Source organism: Musca autumnalis, unplaced genomic scaffold (assembly GCF_047663935.1).
Source record: "Musca autumnalis isolate F117 unplaced genomic scaffold, ASM4766393v1 scaffold_3, whole genome shotgun sequence".
NCBI classification, from domain to species: domain Eukaryota; kingdom Metazoa; phylum Arthropoda; class Insecta; order Diptera; family Muscidae; genus Musca; species Musca autumnalis.
The window spans coordinates 24132218-24154359 of record NW_027411866.1 but is presented as its reverse complement, the minus strand read 5'-3'; the positions used below and the strand labels follow the sequence as shown (position 1 = coordinate 24154359).

Sequence of the window (22142 nt, the reverse complement as noted above, 5' to 3'; positions counted from 1 at the left end):
ATCTTTATATAGAAACGTTGTCGATAACAATATTTCTATATAGAAACGTTGTCGATAACAATATTTCTATATAGGAAAGTTGTCGATAACAACTTTTCTACATAGAAAGGGTGTCGATAACAACATTTCTACATACAAACGTTGTCGATAACGATATTTCTAAAGAGAGAAGTTGGTAACAATATTTCTATATAGAAAAGTTGTCGATAACAACATTTCTATATAGAAACGTTGTCGATAACAATATTTCTATATAGAAAAGTTGTCGATAACAACATTTCTACATAGAAAAGATGTCGATAACTATATTTCTACATAGAAAAGTCGTCGATAACAATATTTCTACATAGAAAGGCTGTCGATAACAACATCTTTACATAGAAACGTTGTCGATAACAACATTTCTACATACAAACGTTGTCGATAACAACATTTCTACATAGAAACGTAGTCGATAACAATATTTCTGTATAGAAAAGTTGTTGATAACAACATTTCTACATAGAAAAGTCGTCGATAACAACATTTCTACATAGAAACGTTGTCGATAACAACATTTCTACATAGAAACGTTGTCGATAACAACATTTCTACATAGAAACGTTGTCGATAACAACATTTCTACATAGAAACGTTGTCGATAACAACATTTCTACATAGAAACGTTGTCGGTAACGATATTTCTATATAGAAAAGTTGTCGATAACAAATTGTCGATGTGGAAAACAATATTTCTATAAATATAAGTTGTCGATAAGAAAATTTCTATATAGAAAAAATGTCGATAACAAAATTTCTATATAGAAAAGATGTCGGTAACAATATTTGTATATAGAAACGTTGTCGATAACAACATTTCTACATGAAACATTTGCCGATAACATATAAAAATTGTCGACTACAACCTTTCATTATTGAAAAGTAGACGATAATTATATATCTATCTTTAAAAATTGCCAATAACAAAAATTATATGTAGACAAATTGTCGATAACAAAACTTCTGCACAGAAAAGCTGTCGATAACAATCTTTCTTCACACAAACGTCGTCGATAACAAAATTTCTATGTAGAAAAAATGTCGATAACAATCCTTCTTCAGACAAACGTTGTCGATAACAAAATTTCTATATAGAAAAGATGTCCATAACAATGTTTCTATATAGAAAAGTTGTCGATAACAATATTTCTATATAGAAAAATTGTTGTTAACAACTATAATATAGAAAAGTTGTCGGTAACAATATTTGTATATAGAAAAGTTGTCGATAACAACATTTTTGCGTAGAAAGATAATCGATAACAACATTTCTACATAGCAACGTTGTCGATAACAGCATTTCTACATAGAAACATTGTCGATAACATAGAAAAATTGTCGATTACAAATTTTCATTATAGAAAATTTGTCGATAATCATATCCCTATGTTGAAAAATTGTCGATAACAAAAATTATATATAGCAAAATTGTCGATAACAACATTTCTTCACAGAAAAGTTGTCGATAACAGTATTTCTATATAGAAAAAACTGTCGATAACAATATTTCCATATAGAAAAGTTTTCGATAACCAAATTTCTTTATAGAAACGCTGTCGATAACAAGATTTCTTAATCGAAAAGTTGTCGATAACAATATTTCTTTATAGAAAAGTTATTATTTCTACCTAGAAACGTTGTCGATAACAGCATTTCTATATAGAAGAATTATAGAAAGTTTTCATCGATAATTTTTCTGTTAAAAAATATGTTATTAAAAATTTTCTGTTAAAAAAAGATGTTATCGACAACATTTCTGTGAAGACATATTGTTATCGGCAAGTTTTGCCTATAGAAATGTTGTTATCGACAGCTTTTCTATATAGAAATTTCTTATCGAATATTTTTCTAACTATAGAATTGTTATCGAATATTCTTCTATATACAAATGTTGTTATCGACAACTTTTCTATATAGAAATACTGTTATGAACATCTTTTCTATATAAAAATATTGCTAACGACAATTTTTCCTGTGAAAAAAGATGTTATCGGTAACATTTTTTATGAAGAAAGGTTGATATCGACAACTTTCTTATATAGAATGTGGTTATCGACAACTTTTCTTTATAGCAATGCTGTTATCGATAATTTTTCTATAGAGAAACGCTGTTATCGATATATTTTCTTTGTAGACATGCTGTCATTGACAACTTTGCTCTGAAGAAAAGCTGTTATCGACAACTTTTCTTTATAGAAATGCTGTAATCGACAATTTTTCTGTCAATATGGGATAGAAAAGTTGTCGATAACGATTTTTCTCCACAAAAAAGTTGTCAACAGCAACTTTTCTTCATAAACAATTTTCGATAATAACTTTTTGTCCGTCAATAAGTTGTCGATTTCCTTTTCTATATTTATTTAATTAATTTTTCATCCAATATAAATTTTGTTCCTATTTCCGTTTTTCGGGATTTTTGTTCGCTTTTCCTCTCTAACGCCGTTTGGGAAAAATCAGCACTGTGCCATCACAGGCATATAACTTGGTAGGACGATCTTCTGATGGTAAGCGTCGCACGGGACATAAACATGTAAAACTGGTTTCCGGATCCACATATCCTCGCGAGTTTAAGCTACGTGGACAGCGACGTGGCTGGCACAAAGGATACGAAGTGGAATAGTTATGGCGTACACACGCCTCTTCTCTTTTCTCAGTTTGAGATTCTGGTACCACCTCGGGCTGTTTCTCTGCAACTTGTGGAGGTTTGGGGGCTAAAGAACAGAGAAGAAGAGTATTACTTCAATGAGGAAATATGAGTAGCAGTTCCTAACCTTACCCTTGGTTTTTGCATCCTTTTTTCCTTTGTCTTTTTTGGCCTTTTTGTCACCTGGAAAGATGGGACAGATTGGATATATAGTTATTCGGGTTTGTGACCAATTCCAACACTCATAATTTGAAGAAAACCCCTTCAGGGTGCAGTTATGCATCCGCTGCTCTCCAGTGTAGCTTTCTCACTGCAATTTCAGCTCCCCACTATTTATGGCCACTATTTTATTGCATTTCCGCTCTTTCAGAGTGTTGCGATGAAAGAAGTATGAACGTTTAGACTTGGGAGGCAGAAAACGAGTTTCCGATAAGCGTTTTTTTACAATGGGTTCCTCGACAGGTGGTGCAGCTTTAAGATTTTGAGGTGGTTCAGCTTTGGTGTTGCTGCTTCCACCAGCATCTTTTGTTCCCTTCTTAGGCATGATTCCAAAAATGTTTTACATGACTGGAGAAGCGTTCGATGTCTTCATAAAATCTCAAGTATGGACATTAGATCTTACCTTTGCCCATGTTGTCTGAAAATCCCGATAAAATTTGATTGGAAATAGTTTTGAGTCACTAAAAAGAAATTTTGAAAACTGAGAAAAAAAATTTGGATTTCTTTTGACAAATTAAAATTTTATTCCGAAGACTTTTATTTCAAAGGCAACTAGTTTCGGCAACCTCTCGTTGAAAAAATAGCTGTTATCGACATCTTTTCGTTATAGAAAAGTTGTTATCGAAAACTTTTAGTTTTATAAAAGTGTTTATCGACAACTTTTCGTGATAGCAAAATTGTTATCGAAAATTGTTCTTTATAGAAAGTTGTTATCGACTACTTTTTCTTATAGAAAAGTTGTTATCGAACCCTTAACATTATAGAAAAGTTGTTATCGACAAATTTTCGTTGTAGAAAATTTGTTATCGAAAAGTTTTCTTTGTAGAGAAGTTGTTATCGACAAATTTTCGTTGCAGAAAAGTTGTTACCGACAACCTTTCGTTGTAGAAAAGTTGTTATCGACAACTTTTCGTTATGGAAAAGTTGTTATTGACGACTTCTCGTTATAGAAAAGTTGTTATCGACAACTTTTCGATATAGAAATTTAAAGAACAGTTGTTGTCGAAAACTTTTCGTTACATTGTAGTTGTTATCGACAACTTATCGTTGTGGAAAAGTTGTTATCGACTATTTTTTTCCTTTATAGAAAAGTTGTAGTTGTAGAAAAGTTGTAATCGAAAACTATTCGTTGTAGAGAAGTTGTTATCGACATCTTTTCGATATAGAAAAGTTGTTATCGACAACTTTTCTTTAAAGAAGAGTTGTTGTCGGAAACTTTTCGTTACATTGAAGTTGTTATCGACAACTTTTCGTTGTGGGAAAGTTGTTATCGACTATTTTTTCCTTTTCGTTATAGAAAAGTTGTTATCGACAACTTTTCGTTATAGAAAAGTTGTTATCGACAACTTTTCGTTATAGAAAAGTTGTTATCGACAAATTTTCGTTATAGAAAAGTTGTTATCGACAACTTTTCGTTATAGAAAAGTTGTTATCGACAACTTTTCGTTATAGAAAAGTTGTTATCGACAAATTTTCGTTATAGAAAAGTTGTTATCGACAACTTTTCGTTATAGAAAAGTTGTTATCGACAACTTTTCATTATAGAGAAGTTGTTATCGACAACTTTTCGTTATAGAAAAGTTGTTATCGACAACTTTTCGTTATAGAAAAGTTGTTATCGACAACTTTTCGTTATAGAAAAGTTGTTATCGACAACTTTTCGTTATAGAAAAGTTGTTATCGACAACTTTTCGTTATAGAAAAGTTGTTATCGACAACTTTTCGTTATAGAAAAGTTGTTATCGACAACTTTTCGTTATAGAAAAGTTGTTACCGACAACCTTTCGTTGTAGAAAAGTTGTTATCGACAACTTTTCGTTATGGAAAAGTTGTTATTGACGACTTTTCGTTATAGAAAAGTTGTTATCGACAACTTTTCGATATAGAAATTTAAAGAACAGTTGTTGTCGAAAACTTTTCGTTACATTGTAGTTGTTATCGACAACTTATCGTTGTGGAAAAGTTGTTATCGACTATTTTTTTCCTTTATAGAAAAGTTGTAGTTGTAGAAAAGTTGTAATCGAAAACTATTCGTTGTAGAGAAGTTGTTATCGACATCTTTTCGATATAGAAAAGTTGTTATCGACAACTTTTCTTTAAAGAAGAGTTGTTGTCGGAAACTTTTCGTTACATTGAAGTTGTTATCGACAACTTTTCGTTGTGGGAAAGTTGTTATCGACTATTTTTTCCTTTTCGTTATAGAAAAGTTGTTATCGACAACTTTTCGTTATAGAAAAGTTGTTATCGACAACTTTTCGTTATAGAAAAGTTGTTATCGACAAATTTTCGTTATAGAAAAGTTGTTATCGACAACTTTTCGTTATAGAAAAGTTGTTATCGACAACTTTTCATTATAGAGAAGTTGTTATCGACAACTTTTCGTTATAGAAAAGTTGTTAACGACAACTTTTCGTTATAGAAAAGTTGTTATCGACAACTTTTCGTTATAGAAAAGTTGTTATCGACAACTTTTCGTTATAGAAAAGTTGTTATCGACAACTTTTCGTTATGGAAAAGTTGTTATCGACAACTTTTCGTTATAGAAAAGTTGTTATCGACAACTTTTCGTTATAGAAAAGTTGTTATCTACAAATTTTCGTTATAGAAAAGTTGTTATCGACAAATTTTCGTTATAGAAAAGTTGTTATCGACAAATTTTCGTTAAAGAAAAGCTGTTATCGACAAATTTTCGTTATAGAAATGTTGTTATCGACAAATTTTCGTTATAGAAAAGTTGTTATCGACTATTTTTTCCTTGTACTAAAGCTGTTGTCGACATCTTTTCGTTATAGAAAAGTTGTTATCTACAACTTATAAAAAAAGTTGCTATCGACAACTTTTCCTTATCGGAAAGTTGTTATCGAAAACTTTTCGTTATAGAAAAGTTGTTATCGAAAACTTTTAGTTTTAGAAAAGTGTTTATCGGCAACTTTTCGTTATAGAAAAATTGTTATCGAAAATTGTTCTTTATAGAAAGTTGTTATCGACTACTTTTTCTTAAAGAAAACTTGTTATCTACAATTTTTCCTAATAGAAAAGTTGCTATCGAAAACTTTTACTTTTAGAAAATTGTTATCGAAAACTTTTTGTTATAGAAAAATTGTCATCGAAAAATTTTCTTTGTAGATAATTGTTATTGTTATAGAAATGTTGTTATCTATTACTTTTCCTTATAGAAAAATGGCTATCGAAAGTTTTAGAAAAGTTGTTATTGACAACTTTTGTTTATAGAAATGTTGTTACCTACAACTTAAGATTATAGAAATGTTGTTATCGACAACTGTTTGTTATAGATAAGTTGTTTTCGACAACTTTCCGTTATAGAATAGTTGTTTTCGATAATTTTTCGTTGTAGAAAAGTTGTTATCGACAACATTTTGATACAGAAAGCTTATTTTCGACAACTTTTCGATATAGAAAGGTTGTTATCGACAACTTTTCTTTAAAGAAGAGTTGTCGTCGAAAACTTTTCTTTACATTTAAGTGGTTATCGACAATTATCGCTACACAAAAGTTATTATTAACAACTTATCGACAACTTTTCGTTGTAGAAAAGTTTTTATCGACAACTTTTCATTATAGAAATGTTGCTGTAGACAACTTTTCCTCAAAGAAAAGTTTTTATCGACAACTTTTCGTTGTAGAAAAGCTGCTATCGACTGCTTTTTGTTATAGAAAAGGTTTATCGAAAAATTTTCTTTATAGAAAAGTTGTTATCGACAACTTTTCGTTATAGAAAATTTGATATCGATAAATTTTCATTGTAGAAAAGCTGTTATCGACAACTTTTCGTTGTAGAAAAGTTTGTATCGAAAACTCTTCGTTGCCAAAGGTTGTTATCGAAAACTTTTTGTTATAAAAAAGTTGTTATCGACTATTTTATCCTTGTACTAAAGTTGTTATCGACAACCTTTTATTATAGAAAAGTGGCTATCGACAATTTTTCGTTAAAGAAATGTTGTTACCGACTAGTTTTATTTATAGAAAAGTTGTTATCGACAACTTATCGTTATAGAAAAAATGTTATCGAATACTTTTCGTTATAGAAAAGTTGTTATCGACAACTTTTCGTAATATTGAAGTTATTATCGACAACTTTTCGTTATAGACAAATTGTTTTCGTTATAGAAAAGTTGTTATCGAAAGCTTTTCCTTATGGAAAAGTTGTTATCGACAACTTTTCAGTACAGAAATCTTGTAATCTGTAACTTTTCGTTATGTAAAATACATGTTATCGACAACTTTTCGTTGTAAACAATTGTCACTTACAAATTTTCGTTGTAGAAAAGTCGTTATTGACAGCTTTTCGTTGTAGAAAAGTTGTTATCGAAAACTTTTCGTTATAGAAAAAAATGTTATCGAATACTTTTCGTTATAGAAAAGTTGTTATCGACAATTTTTTGATATAGAAAAGCTGCTATCGAAAGCTTTTAATTATAGAAATGTTATTATCGACAACTTTATGCAAAGGAATAGCTGTTATCGACTGATTTTGTTATAGAAAAGCCGTTATCGACAATTTTTCCGTATAAAAAACTGCTACCGATTGCTTTTTGTTATAGGAAATTTGTTACCGACAACTTTTCGTTATAGAAAAGTTGTTATTGAAACTTTTCGTTGTTATCGACAGCTTTTCAGTACAGAAATTTTGTTAACTGTAACTTTTAATGATGGTATAGTTGTTATCGACAACTTTTCATTGTGGAAAAATTATTTACAAATTCTCTTTGCAGAAAAGTTGTTATCGAAAGCTTTTCGTTGTAGAAAAGTTGTTATCGAAACCATCTCGTTGTGGAGAAGTTGTTCTAGATAACTTTTCGTCATAGAAAAGTTGTTATCGAATACATTTCTCTCTAAAAAATTGCTATCGCAAATTAATAAAATTTAAACAAATCTGAAAGATGTATCTATTTTTTATTTATAATTAACTAAAATTGGCATCGGACCCTTAAGCGAAGGTACACACAGTACTGGCGGTATGGGATTCGAAATTGGCGGTGTAGAGGCCACTTTTTGAAATGATTTCATCAACAATTCCATTTGTTGCGATGTATAACCTTCTAGCGATTCCTTGGTCATAAGTTGATATACAAATTTTAATTCTTCCTGCGATAGCAGATGCATATTCTTCAATTGCATTAAAGTCTGGTCGATATGATCCATCCGCAGTAGTAGAAGATCCTTTAAGAACTTGTTCAAATCCACAATGTGTATTATATTTGGTACGCCACCCTTTATGAGGGCTTTAATGGCCTTCTTTATCCTACGTATGTCGATGACAATCCGTACCTCTGGGATTTTCATTGGCACCACCTTGGCCGTGGGGAAACATGGTTGTATATCCATAAGTATTTCCAATTCATTGAGAAGAGTTTGAAGTTTTCCAAGCTGAATGCTTTTGGTGGTCTTCTTTCGAAGGTGTGCAACCAAATCGAGGAAACAAGATGACGGTAAGATCTGCTTATCGTGCAAGACTTTCAAATATTTGCAACGCACCACACAAGTCATTTCTCTCAACATTTCCACAAAGTTTAAGAGATAGGAATACTGATCGGATGTTAGCTCGTCCTTGGTATCCATAAGAACTTTCAAATAGTTGAGTTCGTAGGGATCCATTTCACCATTGGCGGACTTGATGAACAACCTTTGAGGATTGAAATAATTTCGATTACAATAAGTTGAGGCACGACCTTCTATCTCTTGACATAAGCGAAGGAAATTCTCTAATTTCGTCGACTCAACTCCGGCGTTCGGCAACTTGGCAATAATCCGTAAATAATTTAATATTTCCACATTCAAGATGTCGCGTTCCTGCAGATTTTCCATGAGTTCTTTTTGTTTTTCAACATCCAAATGCAAAATATTCAATATGAAGCTGAGCAAATAAAACATATCTTCTTTGTGGAGGCCTCCCACAAGAGGCATTGTCGTCAATCTTTGTCGAATCATTTCCGGGGGGAAAGGTTCCCTTTTCACCAAAGTGGGATCCACATTTAGACCGAAGATTTGCATTTTATACAAATAATTGGCTGTGGTCTGTTCTTGAGATTTTAAGAAGTGGGACCAATAGTTGTCCAAGGCATTGGAAGAATTTTTTGGGGTTGATGATTTATGACATTGCTTATAACGGCACAATTTAACGGAACACAAAGGAATGTCGTTGGCTTCTATTTGCTTAGTAGATTGGATTATTTGGGCTGTGGGATTGGCAAACATTTTCCGCTAAAGGATGTTGAAATTTTGAAGAATAAACCAAAAGAATTTTGAAAAAAAGATCGAAAGAAAAAAAGAAATGTTTGTTCAGTACACTGGCAAAAATTTCAATCGCAGAAAAGTTGTTCAATGTACACAGAGAAGTTGTCGTTAAAAACATTTCTACATAGAAAAGATTTCGATATCAAATTTGTTTGTCAATCACAACTTTTCTACATAGACAAATTGTCGATAACAAATTTTTCTGCATAGAAAAATTGTCGGTAACAACTTTTCTACATAGGAAAGTTGTCGATAACTACTTTTCTACATAGAAAAGTTGCCGATAACCAATTTTCTATATAGAAGAGTTGCCGATAATAACTATTACACATAGAAGAGTTGTTGCTAACAACTTTTCTACATAGAAAAGTTGTCGATAAAAAATTTTGTCTCAATTACAACTCTTTTACATAGAAAAATTGTCGATAACAAACTTTTCTACGTAGGAAAAATGTCGATAACAACTTTTCTACATAGAAAAGTTTTCGATTAAAAATTTTGTCGATAACAACTTTTCTGCATAGAAAGTTGCCGATAACATATTTTTCTACATAAAAAATTGTCGATAATAACTTTTCTACATAGAAAAGTTGCCGATAACAAATTTTTCTACATAAAACATTGTCGATAATAACTTTTCTACATAGAAAAGTTGTCGATAACAACTTTTCTGCATAGAAAGTAGCCGATAACATATTTTCTACATGAAAAAATTGTCGATAACAACTTTTCTACATCGAAAAGTTGTCGATAACAACTTTCCTGCATTGGAACGTTGTCGATAACGACTTTTCTGCATAGAAAAGTTGCCGATAACTAATTTTTCTACATTAAAATTGTCGATAATTACTTTTCTATATGGAAAATTTGTCTATAACAACTTTCCTGCATTGGAACGTTATCGATAACAACTTTTCTACATAGAAAAGTTGTCGATAACAACTTTTCTACATAGAAAAGTTGTCGATAACAACTTTTCTACATAGAAAAGTTGTCGATAACAACTTTTCTACATAGAAAAGTTGTCGATAACAACTTTTCTACATAGAAAAGTTGTCGATAACAACTTTTCTACATAGAAAAGTTGTCGATAACAACTTTTCTACATAGAAAAGTTGTCGATAACAACTTTTCTACATAGAAAAGTTGTCGATAACAACTTTTCTACATAGAAAAGTTGTCGATAACAACTTTTCTACATAGAAAAATTGTCGATAACAACTTTTCTACATAGAAAAGTTGTTGATAAAAACTTTTCTACATAGAAAAGTTGTCGATAAAAACTTTTCTACATAGAAAAGTTGTCGATAACAACTTTTCTACATTGAAAAGTTGTCGATAACAACTTTTCTACATAGAAAAGTTGTCGATAAAAACTTTTCTACATAGAAAAGTTGTCGATAACAACTTTTCTATATAGAAAACTTGTCGATAACAACTTTTCTAACATAAAACTTTTTTTAACATAAAAAAATTGTCGATAACAACTTTCCTGCATTGGAAAATTGTCGATAACAACTTCTCTACATAGAACAGTTGTCGATAACAACTTTTCAACATAGAAAAGTTGTCGATAACAACTTCTCTACATAGAAGAGTTGTCGATAACAACTTTTCTACATAGAAGAGTTGTCGATAACAACTTTTCTACATAGAAGAGTTGTTGTTAACAACTTTTCAACAAAGAAAAGTTGTCGATAAAACTTATCTACAAAGAAAAGTTGGCGATAATAACTTTTCTGCATAGAAAAGTTGCCGATAATAAGCTATCTACACAGAAAAGTGGTCGATAACAACTTTTCAACATAGAAAAGTATTCGATAACAAATTTTGTTGTCAATCACAACTCTTTTACATAGAGAAATTGTCGATAACAAATTTTACTACATAGGAAAGTTGTCGATAACAACTATTCTACATAGAAGAGTTGTCGATAACAACTTTTCTACCTAGAAGAGTTGTCGATAACAACTTTTCTACATAGAAGAGTTGTTGTTAACAACTTTTTAACATAGAAAAGTTGTCGATAACAACTTATCTACAAAGAAAAGTTGTCGATAACAACTTTTCTGCACAGAAAAGTTTCCGATAACAAATTTTCCTACATAAAAATTGTCGATAACAACTTTTCTACATAGAAGAGTTGTCGATAACTTCTCTACATAGAAGAGTTGTCGATAACAATTTTTCTACATAGAAGAGTTGTCGATAACAACTTTTTTACATAGAAGAGTTGTTGTTAACAACTTTTCAACATAGAAAAGTTGTCGATAACAACTTATCTACAAAGTAAAGTTGTCGATAATAACTTTTCTGCATAGAAAAGTTGTCGATAATAAGCTACCTGCACAGAAAAGTTGTCGATAACAACTTTTCAACATAGAAAAGTATTCGATAACAAATTTTGTTGTCAATCACAACTCTTTTACATAGAAAAATTGTCGATAACAAATTTTTCTACATAGGAAAGTTGTCGATAACAACTTTTCTACATAGAAAAGTAGCCGATAACAATTTTTCTGCACAGAAAAGCTGCCGATAACAACTTTTCTACATAAAGAAAATTGTCGATAACAACTTTTCTACATAGAGGAGTTGTTAATAACTTTTCAACATAGAAAAGTTGTCGATAACAACTTATCTACAAAGAAAAGTTGTCGATAATAACTTTTCTGCATAGAAATGTTGCCGATAACAACTTTTCTACATAGAAGAGTTGTCGATAACAACTTTTCTACATAGAAGAGTTGTTGTTAACAACTTTTCAACATAGAAAAGTTGTCGATAACAACTTATCTACAAAGAAAAGTTGTCGATAACAACTTTTCTGCATAGAAAAGTTGTCGATAATAAGTTATCTACACAGAAAAGTTGTCGATAACAACTTTTCAACATAGAAAAGTATTCGATAACAAAGTTTGTTGTCAATCACAACTCTTTTACATAGAAAAATTGTCGATTACAAATTTTTCTACATAGGAAAGTTGTCGATAACAACTTTTCTACATAGAAAAGTAGCCGATAACAATTTTTCTAAACAGAAAAGTTGCCGATAACAACTTTTTCTACATAAAAAAATTGTCGATAACAACTTTTCTACATAGAGGAGTTGTTGTTAATAACTTTTCAACATAGAAAAGTTTTCGATAACAACTTTTCTACAAAGAAAAGTTGTCGATAATAACTTTTCTGCATAGAAAAATTTCCGATAACAAACTTTTCTACATAAAAAATGGTCGATAATAACTTTTCTACATAGAAAAGTTGCCGATAACAACTTTTTCAAATAGAAGAGTTGTCGATAACAACTTTTCTACATAAAAATTTGTCTATAACAACTTTTCAACATAGAAAAGTTGTCGATAATAAGTTATCTACAAAGAAAATTTTTCGATAACAACTTTTCAACATAGAAAAGTATTCGATAACAAATTTTGTTGTCAATCACAACTCCTTTACATAGAAAAATTGTCGATAACAACTTTTCTACATAGGAAATTTGTCGATAACAACTTTTTAACATAGAAAAGTTGTCGATAACAACTTGTCAACATAGAAAAGCTTCCGATAACAAATTTTTCTACATAGAAAAATTGTCGATAACAAATTTTCTACATAGAGAAGTTGTCGATAACAACTTGTCAACATAGGTAAGTTGTCGATAACAAATTTTGTTGTCAACCACAACTCTTTTACATAGAAAAATTGTCGATAACAACTTTTCTACATAGAAAAGTAGCCGATAACAACTTTTCTAAATAGAAGAGTTGTCGATAACAAGTTTTCTACATAAAAATTTGTCTATAACAACTAACAAATTTTGTTGTCAACCACAACTCTTTTACATAGAAAAATTGTCGATAACAACTTTTCAACATAGAAAAGTTGCCGATAACAACTTATCTACAAAGAAAAGTTGTCGATTATAACTTTTCTGCATAGAAAAATTTCCGATAACAAATATTTCTACATAAAAAAAATGGTCGATAATAACTTTTCTACATAGAAAAGTAGCCGATAGCAACTTTTCTACATAGAAAACTTGCCGATAACAAATTTTTCTACATAAAAAATTGGCGATAACAACTTTTCTACATAGAAGAGTTGTTGTTAATCCCTTTTCAACATAGAAAAGTTGTCGATAAGTTGTCCACATAGTTGTCCACATAGGAAAAATGTTGTCGATAACAACTTTTCAACATAGAAAAGTATTCGATAACAAACTTTTCTACATAGAAATGGTCGATAATAACTTTTCTACATAGAAAAGTTGCCGATAACAACTTTTTCAAATAGAAGAGTTGTCGATAACAACTTTTCTACATAAAAATTTGTCTATAACAACTTTTCAACATAGAAAAGTTGTCGATAATAAGTTATCTACAAAGAAAATTTTTCGATAACAACTTTTCAACATAGAAAAGTATTCGATAACAAATTTTGTTGTCAATCACAACTCCTTTACATAGAAAAATTGTCGATAAAAAATTTTTCCACATAGGAAAAATGTCGATATAAACTTTTCTACATAGGAAATTTGTCGATAACAACTTTTTAACATAGAAAAGTTGTCGATAACAACTTGTCAACATAGAAAAGCTGCCGATAACAAATTTTTCTACATAGAAAAATTGACGATAACAAATTTTCTACATAGAAAAGTTGTCGATAACAATTGTCGATAACAACTTTTCTACATAGAAAGTTATCGAGAACAACTTTTCTACATGAACAACTTGTCTCCATAGAAATATTGTTATCGATAACTTTTCTATATGGTAATGCTGTAGTCGGCAACAGTTTGATATATGACTATTGTTATCGATAACTTTTCTACATATGCTATGTTCCAGAACCTGTAAAAATTAGTAGTAGCAAAAATTAGTTGATTCTTGCAGTTCTGGAACAGACTAATAGTAATGTTGTTATACGCAAATTTTTATGAGAATGTTGGTATCGATTACTTTTCTGTTATCGGCAATTTTTTGTATATAAATGTTATCGACAGTTTTTCCATACATAAAAGTTTTTAATCGAAAATGTTGTAAACGGCAAATTTTTTATATAGACATGTTGTTATCGAAAACTTTCCTATAGAGGAATATTTTTATCGGCAACTTTCCTATAGAGAAAAGTTGTTACCTATAACTTTTATATACAGAAATTTTATTATCTGCAATTTTTTATATATAAATTTTTGGTCTGTTCCAGTACTGCAAGAATCTACTAATTTTTACTATTTTTTCCGATAACATAAAGGAAAAAATGTTATCGTAGTAAAAAATAGTAGCTTCTTGCAGGTTCTAGAACACACCAGTTGTTATCGACAGTTTTTCTATACAGAAATGTTGTTATCGACAAATTTCCTGTTTGAAAATGCTGTTAGCAACAAATTTTCTTTATAGAAATGTTATCGACAACTTTCCTATATAGACATATTGTTATCGATAACTTTTCTATATATAAATTGCTGTGTTCCAGAACCTGCAAGAAGCTACTATTTTTTACTACGATAACATTTTTTCCTTTATGTTATCGGAAAAAATAGTAAAAATTAGTAGATTCTTGCAGTACTGGAACAGACCAAATGTTGTTATCGGCAATCTTTTACCTCAAAAAAATTGTTATCGGCATATTTTGTATACGGAAATATTTGGCATGTTCCAGAACTGCAAGAATCTACGACTGTTTTTCGTCACAAATATTTGATTTATGATATAAAAATGAAAATATTTAAAGGCAATTTTATTAAACCAAGAATAAGGAAAGTCAGATCCAAATTCCTAACCTCTAAAAGGTATCCTTAGTTAGATCCTCTTCGCTGAAGTAGGCCATAACTAATGATAATTTTTAGAGACATCCTTTTAGAAAAAAAAACTCCCAAAAGAAATTTCTGCTCTGTTCCAGAACCTGCAAGAAGCTACAATTTTTACCCTGACAACATTTTTTCCTTTGTTATCGGAAAAATAGTAAAAATTAGTAGATTCTTGTAGTTCCGGAACAAACCATTCTTCTTATCGATAAATTTCTTTGGAGACTTTCTTCTAAAATTCCACACATTTATCGCTTCCTTTTAAGGCTAAGCAAACTTTTTTGGGATCGGCTGCGTTGCAAACTTTCACTGCTCTTCATGGCGGACAGCAAAAGTTGTTGTTGCTTCAGTGGCACCACTTGCTGTAAATATTCTTCATAAATTGTCTTGGGGTCCCGCAAATCAACACCCGGGAAATATGGTCTTTTGGGCGGATAATTTGGTTTTGATGCGGTGGCAATGAAATTCTCTAGACCTTCTTTGCCTCCTGCCTTGGTGGCAAAGTGACGAAAACCCTCTGAGGGCCTTAGACGTGGTGGACGATCAGTTTGCAATTCAGAGTTGAAAAGAAAACTTTGCGATGAAGATTCCGCACTTGGAGCCATGTTCAAAGTGTTAAGTTGGAAATTACTTGGTAATTTTATAACACCCTCAGCATAGGTCCAAGGTTTCTCCTTATCATAGGGTTCATGAAAAACCCCTTTGGCTTTGAGGGGTATTAGGAGATAATCCTCCTGTTCATAGCTGTCTTCAGAGTTTCGTTGATTTCGTTTTCGTTCGTGATGATGTTTTTGCTTCCGATTGGGATGAGGTATGGGTTCGGGTTTCTTGGGTAAGACTCTTTTAAAGGGCATCCTTTGCATATCATCCTCGTCATGTTTTTGTTTACTAACATTCTCCAAGGGATTTTCGTCCTGCAGTATCTTCTTTGCCTCCTCTTGGCCCAGACTATTGTATAACTTTTCCAGCTCATCAAACCATTTCAGTTTCTTTAGTTTTCTCGAATAATCCTTGGATTGTTTTGGTTTTCCCATCAGCAATTGGGCTTTTCGTTTCTCTTCCATTAAATCCCGCCAATTTCGGGCATTTTGCATTTCCTGCAAACCCATTAGGGGCACTCCTTTGCCACCAGATCTTCCACCTCGCCCAATGCCTTGTGTCCTATTTCTCTGGAATGGATCATCATCACTAATGACTTTGTATTCACAGCGCTTCGCACTTAAGTCTTGTGAGAGTAGAAAAACTTTCAAGAAGTCTGGAGTACAAGTGGTGCCGCTAATCATATCATTAAGCCTTCCACGATTCTTTTGACACCGGGGTTTCAAGTGGCGATTGAAACGATTCGATTTCGTTTGGCCATAATTACAACGACCATACCATAAATATTCATCATTGTTGGGAGGTTGACATTTGTGGACAATCTTCTCGATTGGTTTTTCTATGCCCGAGCATGGTATGCTCATCCATTGTTGATCCCAATAGCCACTGGTCGCCGCCAAGCACATTTCCTCACTAAAAGTGAAGTGTCCAATAGGTAGAAATTAGGAAGAGTTTTGAACTGAATTTTAAATTTTGTTTACAAAAATTTTGACAGTTTTCTGAAAAGGAGTACTACCTTTAGCAAAAAGCATTCAATACCAGTTGCTATCGACAACTTTTCTCTATGAATAATTTGTCGACAACAACTGTTCTCCATAGAAAAGTTGTCGATAACAACTTTTCTACATAGAAAAATTGTCGATAACAACTCTCCTCCATAGAAAAGTTGTCGATAACAACTTTTCTACATAAAAAAGATTTCTGTAATAACTATTCTCTATAGAAAAGTTATCGATAATAACTTTTCTTCATAGAAAAATTGTCGATAACAATATTTCATCATAGAAAAGTTATCGATAATAACTTTTCTCCATAGAAAAGTTGTCGATTATAACCTTTCTCCATAAAAAAGTTATCGATAATAACTTTTCTACATAGAAAAGTTATCGATAATAACTTTTCTCCATAGAAAAGCTATCGATAATAACTTTTTCTTATAGAAAAGTTGTCGATAATAATTTCTTTTCATACAAAAAAAACTTTTTCTCCATAGAAATGTTGTCAATAACAACTTTTTTCCATAGAAAAATTGTCGATAACAACTTTTCTCCATAGAAAAGTTGTCGATAACAACTTTTCTCCATAGAAAAGTTGTCGATGACAACTTTTCTCCATAGAAAAGTTGTCGATAACAACTTTTCTCCATAGAAAAGTTGTCGATAAAAACTTTTCTCCATAGAAAAGTTGTCGATAAAAACTTTTCTGCACAGAAAAGTTGTCAATAATAATTTCTTTTCATACAAAAAACTTTTTCTCCATAGAAATGTTGTCGATAACAACTTTTCTCCATAGAAAAGTTATCGATAATAACTTTTCTCCATAGAAAAGTTATCGATAATAACTTTTATCTATAGAAAAGTTATCGATATTAATTTCTCTCCACAGAATTCGACAATAACAACTTTTCTCCATAAAAAAGTTGACGATAAAAATGTTTATCCATAGAAAAGTTGTCGATAAAAACTTTTCTGCACAGAAAACTTGTCGATAATAATTTCTTTTCATACAAAAAAAATTTTTCTCAATAGAAAAGTTGTCGATAACAACTTTTCTCCATAGAACTACTTAAAAAAGTTGTCGACAGCAGCTTTTCTGCATAGAAAAGTTGTCGGACACAACTTTTCTACATAGTAAAGTTGTCGATAACAACTTTTCTACATAAAAAAGATTTCTGTAATAACTATTCTCTATAGAAAAGTTATCGATAATAATTTTTCTCCATAGAAAAGTTATCGATAACAATATTTCATCATAGAAAAGTTATGTATAATAACTTTTCTCCATAGAAAAGTTATCGATTATAATCTTTCTCCATAAAAAAGCTATCGATAATAACTTTTCTCCATAGAAAAGTTATCGATAATACATTTTCTCTATAGAAAAGTTATCGATATCATGTTCTCTCCACAGAATTCGTCAATGACAACTTTTCTCCATAGAAAAGTTGACGATAAAAATGTTTATCCATAGAAAAGTTGTCGATAAAAGCTTTTCTGCACAGAAAAGTTGTCGATAAAAACTTTTCTGCACAGAAAAGTTGTCGATAATAATTTCTCTTCATATCGATAATAACTTTTGTCCATAGAAAAGTTGTCGATAACAACTTTTCTCCATAAAAAAATTGCCGATAACAACTTTTCTGCATAGAAAAGTTGTGGACAACAACTCTACTTTATAGAAAAGTTGTCGATACCAACTTTTCTCCATAGAAGAGTTGTCTATACAAGTTTTCTTCATAGAAAAGTTGTCGATAACAACTTTTTTATTATTATTTTCTCTCCACAGAATTCGTCAATAACAACTTTTCTCCATAGAAAAGTTGACGATAAAAATGTTTATCCATAGAAAAGTTGTCGATAAAAACTTTTCTGCACAGAAAAGTTGTCGATAATAATTTCTTTCCATACAAAAAAACTTTTTCTCCATAGAAAAAGTTGTCGATAACAACTTTTCTCCATAGAAAAGTTATCGATAAAAACTTTTCTACATAAAGTTTTCGATAACAACTTTTCTACTTAAAAAAGTTGTCGACAGCAGCTTTTCTGCATAGAAAAGTTGTCGATAACAACTTTTCTACATAAAAAAGATTTCTGTAATAAATATTCTCTATACAAAAGTTATCGATAATAACTTTTCTCCATAGAAAAGTTTCTGTAATAAATATTCTCTATACAAAAGTTATCGATAATAACATTTCTCCATAAAAAGTTATCGATAACAATATTTCATCATTGAAAAGTTATCGATAATAACCTTTCTCCATAAAAAAGTTATCGATAATAACTTTTCTACATAGAAAATTTATCGATAATAACTTTTCTCCATAGAAAAGTTATCGATAATAACTTTTCTCTATAGAAAAGTTATCGATTTTATTTTCTCTCCACAGAATTCGTCAATAACAACTTTTCTCCATAGAAAAGTTGACGATAAAAATGTTTATCCATAGAAAAGTTGTCGATAAAAGCTTTTCTGCACAGAAAAGTTGTCGATAAAAACTTTTCTGTTCAGAAAAGTTGTCGATAATAATTTCTCTTCATACAAAAAAAACTTTTCTCCATAGAAAAATTAACGATAATAACTTCTCTCCATAGAAAAGATATCGATAATAACTTTTCTCTATAGAAAAGTTATCGATTTTATTTTCTCTCCACAGAATTCGTCAATAACAACTTTTCCCCATAGAAAAGTTAACGATAAAAATGTTTCTCCATAGAAAAGTTGTCGATAAAAACTTTTCTGCACAGAAAAGTTGTCGATAATAATTTTTATTCATACAAAAGTTATCGATACCAAGTTTTCTTCATAGAAAAGTTGTCGATACCAAGTTTTCTTCATAGAAAAGTTGTCGATAACAACTTTTCTCCATAGTAAAGTTATCGATAACAACTTTTCTCCATAGAAAAGTTGACGATAACAACTTATCTCCATAAAAAATTTGCCGATAACAACTTTTTTGCCTAGAAAAATTTGTCGATAACAACATTTCGGCGTAGAAAAGTTATCGATAATAACTTTTCTCCATAGAAAAGTTATCGATAATAACTATTTTCCATAGAAAAGCTGTCAATAATAACTTTTCTCCATAGGATAGTTATCGATAAATAATTTTCAATATAGAATACTATCGATAATACATTTTCTCCATAGAAAAAGTTATCGATAAAAAATTATCACTAAATAAATACAATCAGTAATACATTTTCTGTATAGAAACGTTATCGATTATAACTTTTCTCCATGGAAAGGTTGCGATAACAACTTTTCTCCGTAGAAACGTTATCGATAATAACTTCTCTCCATCGAAGAGTTGTCGATAATAGATTTTCCCCATCGAAAAGTTATCGATAACAACATTTCCCCATAGAAAAGTTATCGATAATTAATTTTTTCTATATAAAAGTTATCGATAATAAATGTTCACTATAGAAATGTTATCGATATTAAATTTTCTCTTTAGAGAAGTTATGATAAATAAATTTTCTCTATAGAGAAGAGTTATCGATAGTATCTTTTCTACACAGAAAAGTTGTCGGTAATAACTTTTCATAGAAAAGTAGTCGATAATAACGTTTATTCATATAAAAGTTATTGATTATAACTTTTCTCAATAGAAAAGTTGTCGGTAACAACTTCTTTTTTTTTTAAAAAAAGTAGTCGATAACAACTTTTCTCCATAGAAAATTTGTCGATAACAAAAACAATTCTTCATTAAAACGTTAACGAGAACAACTTTTCTACATAGGAAATTTGTCGATAACTGTTTTTTCATACTTGTTGGTCTGTTCCAGAACTGCAAATATTGTCGATTTTAGTCCACAAAAAATTGTCGATGACAACTTTTCTGCTTGGCAAAGCTGTCTCAAAAACTTTGCTCAACAGAAAATTCTCCGATAACAACCTTTTTTATGGATTGTTATAAAAACAGTTCTATATATAGAGAAGCTGTCGATAACTTCTATCTATGAAAAATTTGTCGATAACAATGAATAACGATTTTTTCCTATAAAAAGTCGTGTAGATAACAGCTTCGTTCCCGTACTTTTTAATGGTAAAACTCGTAAAAGAGAGAACTGCAAAAAATTTGTTATCACACACAAGTTTTTTGAAATAGTTCGGGAACGGAAAAATGGAAAATACGTCAAAAAACTGGAACAAATGTCAAAGTCGGCGTATAAGCCAATCAGACGCCGGCAACCATGTTACTATTTTTTTACTCGACCAAATTTGTCGTGTAAAAAGTTTTTAAAGAGAGCGTCATTCAGCGCCATTTTTGTTTAAAGAGAAGTGAACATTTTACAACTTTTTTGTGTACGGGAACGCTTTTTCGAGTAAAATGTGTAAAAGTCGTAAAAATTGTAAAAACTTTTTAGTTCTGGAACACAGCTAACATATCCCTCGTCCCAAAAAAAAAAATTCCAAAATTTTCTGGTTTTCTATTTGTTTTCGGAACGCATTACAATATCTTTGATAATATTCCTTAGCTCTGCAGATTCCAGGGCTTTCTAACTTACATCGCTACCAGCAATGCCCTGATAGAAACGCTCAAACCTATCCAACCACTTCTTGTCACACTTTTCATAATCCTTCACAACTTTGGACTGAAACTGCGGCCGATGCCTTAGAGAAGCTTGCAGATATTCAATATAGCAATCGCCTTTAGGATTTCCATACTCATCCCGAGATGAACTAAACCAATTTCCAATATTGTTTTCCAAACGATTCTTTAGAAATGGCATCATGAACTGCCCCCGGTCAACATTCTCCATGCGGGCCCTTTCAAAAGGATCATCAATTTCGGCTTGATAGAAACAAGTTTTTGCTCCACATCCTGGTGACAAGAGGAAAAAATTCAAATATCCTGGAGTACAGTTTCCGTTCTTTATCATGCCACCCATAGCACCCGAGTGATGACAAGGATCTTGAGGTTCCCGCAAGTGATCGGTGAAAGGATTTGGAATTTTGCGATCTGTTTTACAGCGACCAAACCACAAATAATCACCATTGTCGTCCTTTAAAGGACACGGTTCAGTAGGCTTCCTTAGCTTGTCATTAGGATGTGATTGTTTGCCACACGAAGTGCACACCTCCCGTATGGAACAGTCGATACATGTATAGGGAATATTTAACCATTTCTTTTGCCAATAGCCCGAGCTAGATTCCGCTTGACAACTATTGCACATTTTTATGGAGTTTGGAATTTTTCCGAAGGGAGTTGAATTAAAAATTTTGAAATCAGAACCAAAAATAGGAAATTTTGAAATAGAATTGAAAATGAAAAGTTTCAAAATGTGAAAGCTTTTATTTGCTTCAAAGGTTGCCATGAGTATTTTTCCTATTAGAAAAAGAAGAAAAGTAGTTATCGACAACATTTTCATGGAAAAAATTGTTATCGGTACATCCCAATTGAGTAAAGTTGTTACCGAAAAAATTTCTATGGACAATAGTTGTTATCGACAATTTTTTTATGGGGAAAAGTTGTTATCGACAAATTTTCTGTAGAGACATGCTGTTATCGACAGGAAAATTCTGTTATCGAAAATTGGTTATCGACAAGATTTCTGGGTAAAAAAT

At 31.0% G+C, this 22142-nt stretch overlaps 2 protein-coding genes across 18 annotated transcripts in view; one reads left to right on the top strand and one right to left on the bottom strand.

Moving 5' to 3' along the window:
* The window catches only part of LOC141399620 (ceramide synthase), a 74869-nt gene that overhangs the window by 35584 nt on the left and 17143 nt on the right, over positions 1 to 22142 (top strand). The window lies entirely within an intron of this gene.
* On the bottom strand, positions 2381 to 3442 carry LOC141399624 (uncharacterized). 2 transcript variants are annotated; one of them, XM_073978742.1, is made up of 3 exons: positions 3306 to 3442; positions 2816 to 2866; positions 2381 to 2750 (listed from the first exon to the last, which is right to left on the bottom strand). In XM_073978742.1, exons 1-3 carry the CDS (start codon positions 3313 to 3315, stop codon positions 2473 to 2475), a joined length of 339 nt encoding a protein of 112 aa, XP_073834843.1. In that variant the 5' UTR covers positions 3316 to 3442; the 3' UTR covers positions 2381 to 2472. The 2 variants fall into 2 exon arrangements, with proteins under 2 accessions (XP_073834843.1, XP_073834842.1); XM_073978741.1 differs by lacking the exon at positions 3306 to 3442 and having other exon boundaries at positions 2816 to 3107.

Coding starts and splice junctions, on each gene's coding strand:
- LOC141399624 (XM_073978741.1), bottom strand. CDS start 2,966: ATGCATAACTGCACCCTGAAGGGGTTTTCTTCAAATTATGAGTGTTGG. Junction 2,751..2,815: donor AAAGGATGCAAAAACCAAGG/GTAAGGTTAGGA, acceptor TCTGTTCTTTAG/CCCCCAAACCTCCACAAGTT.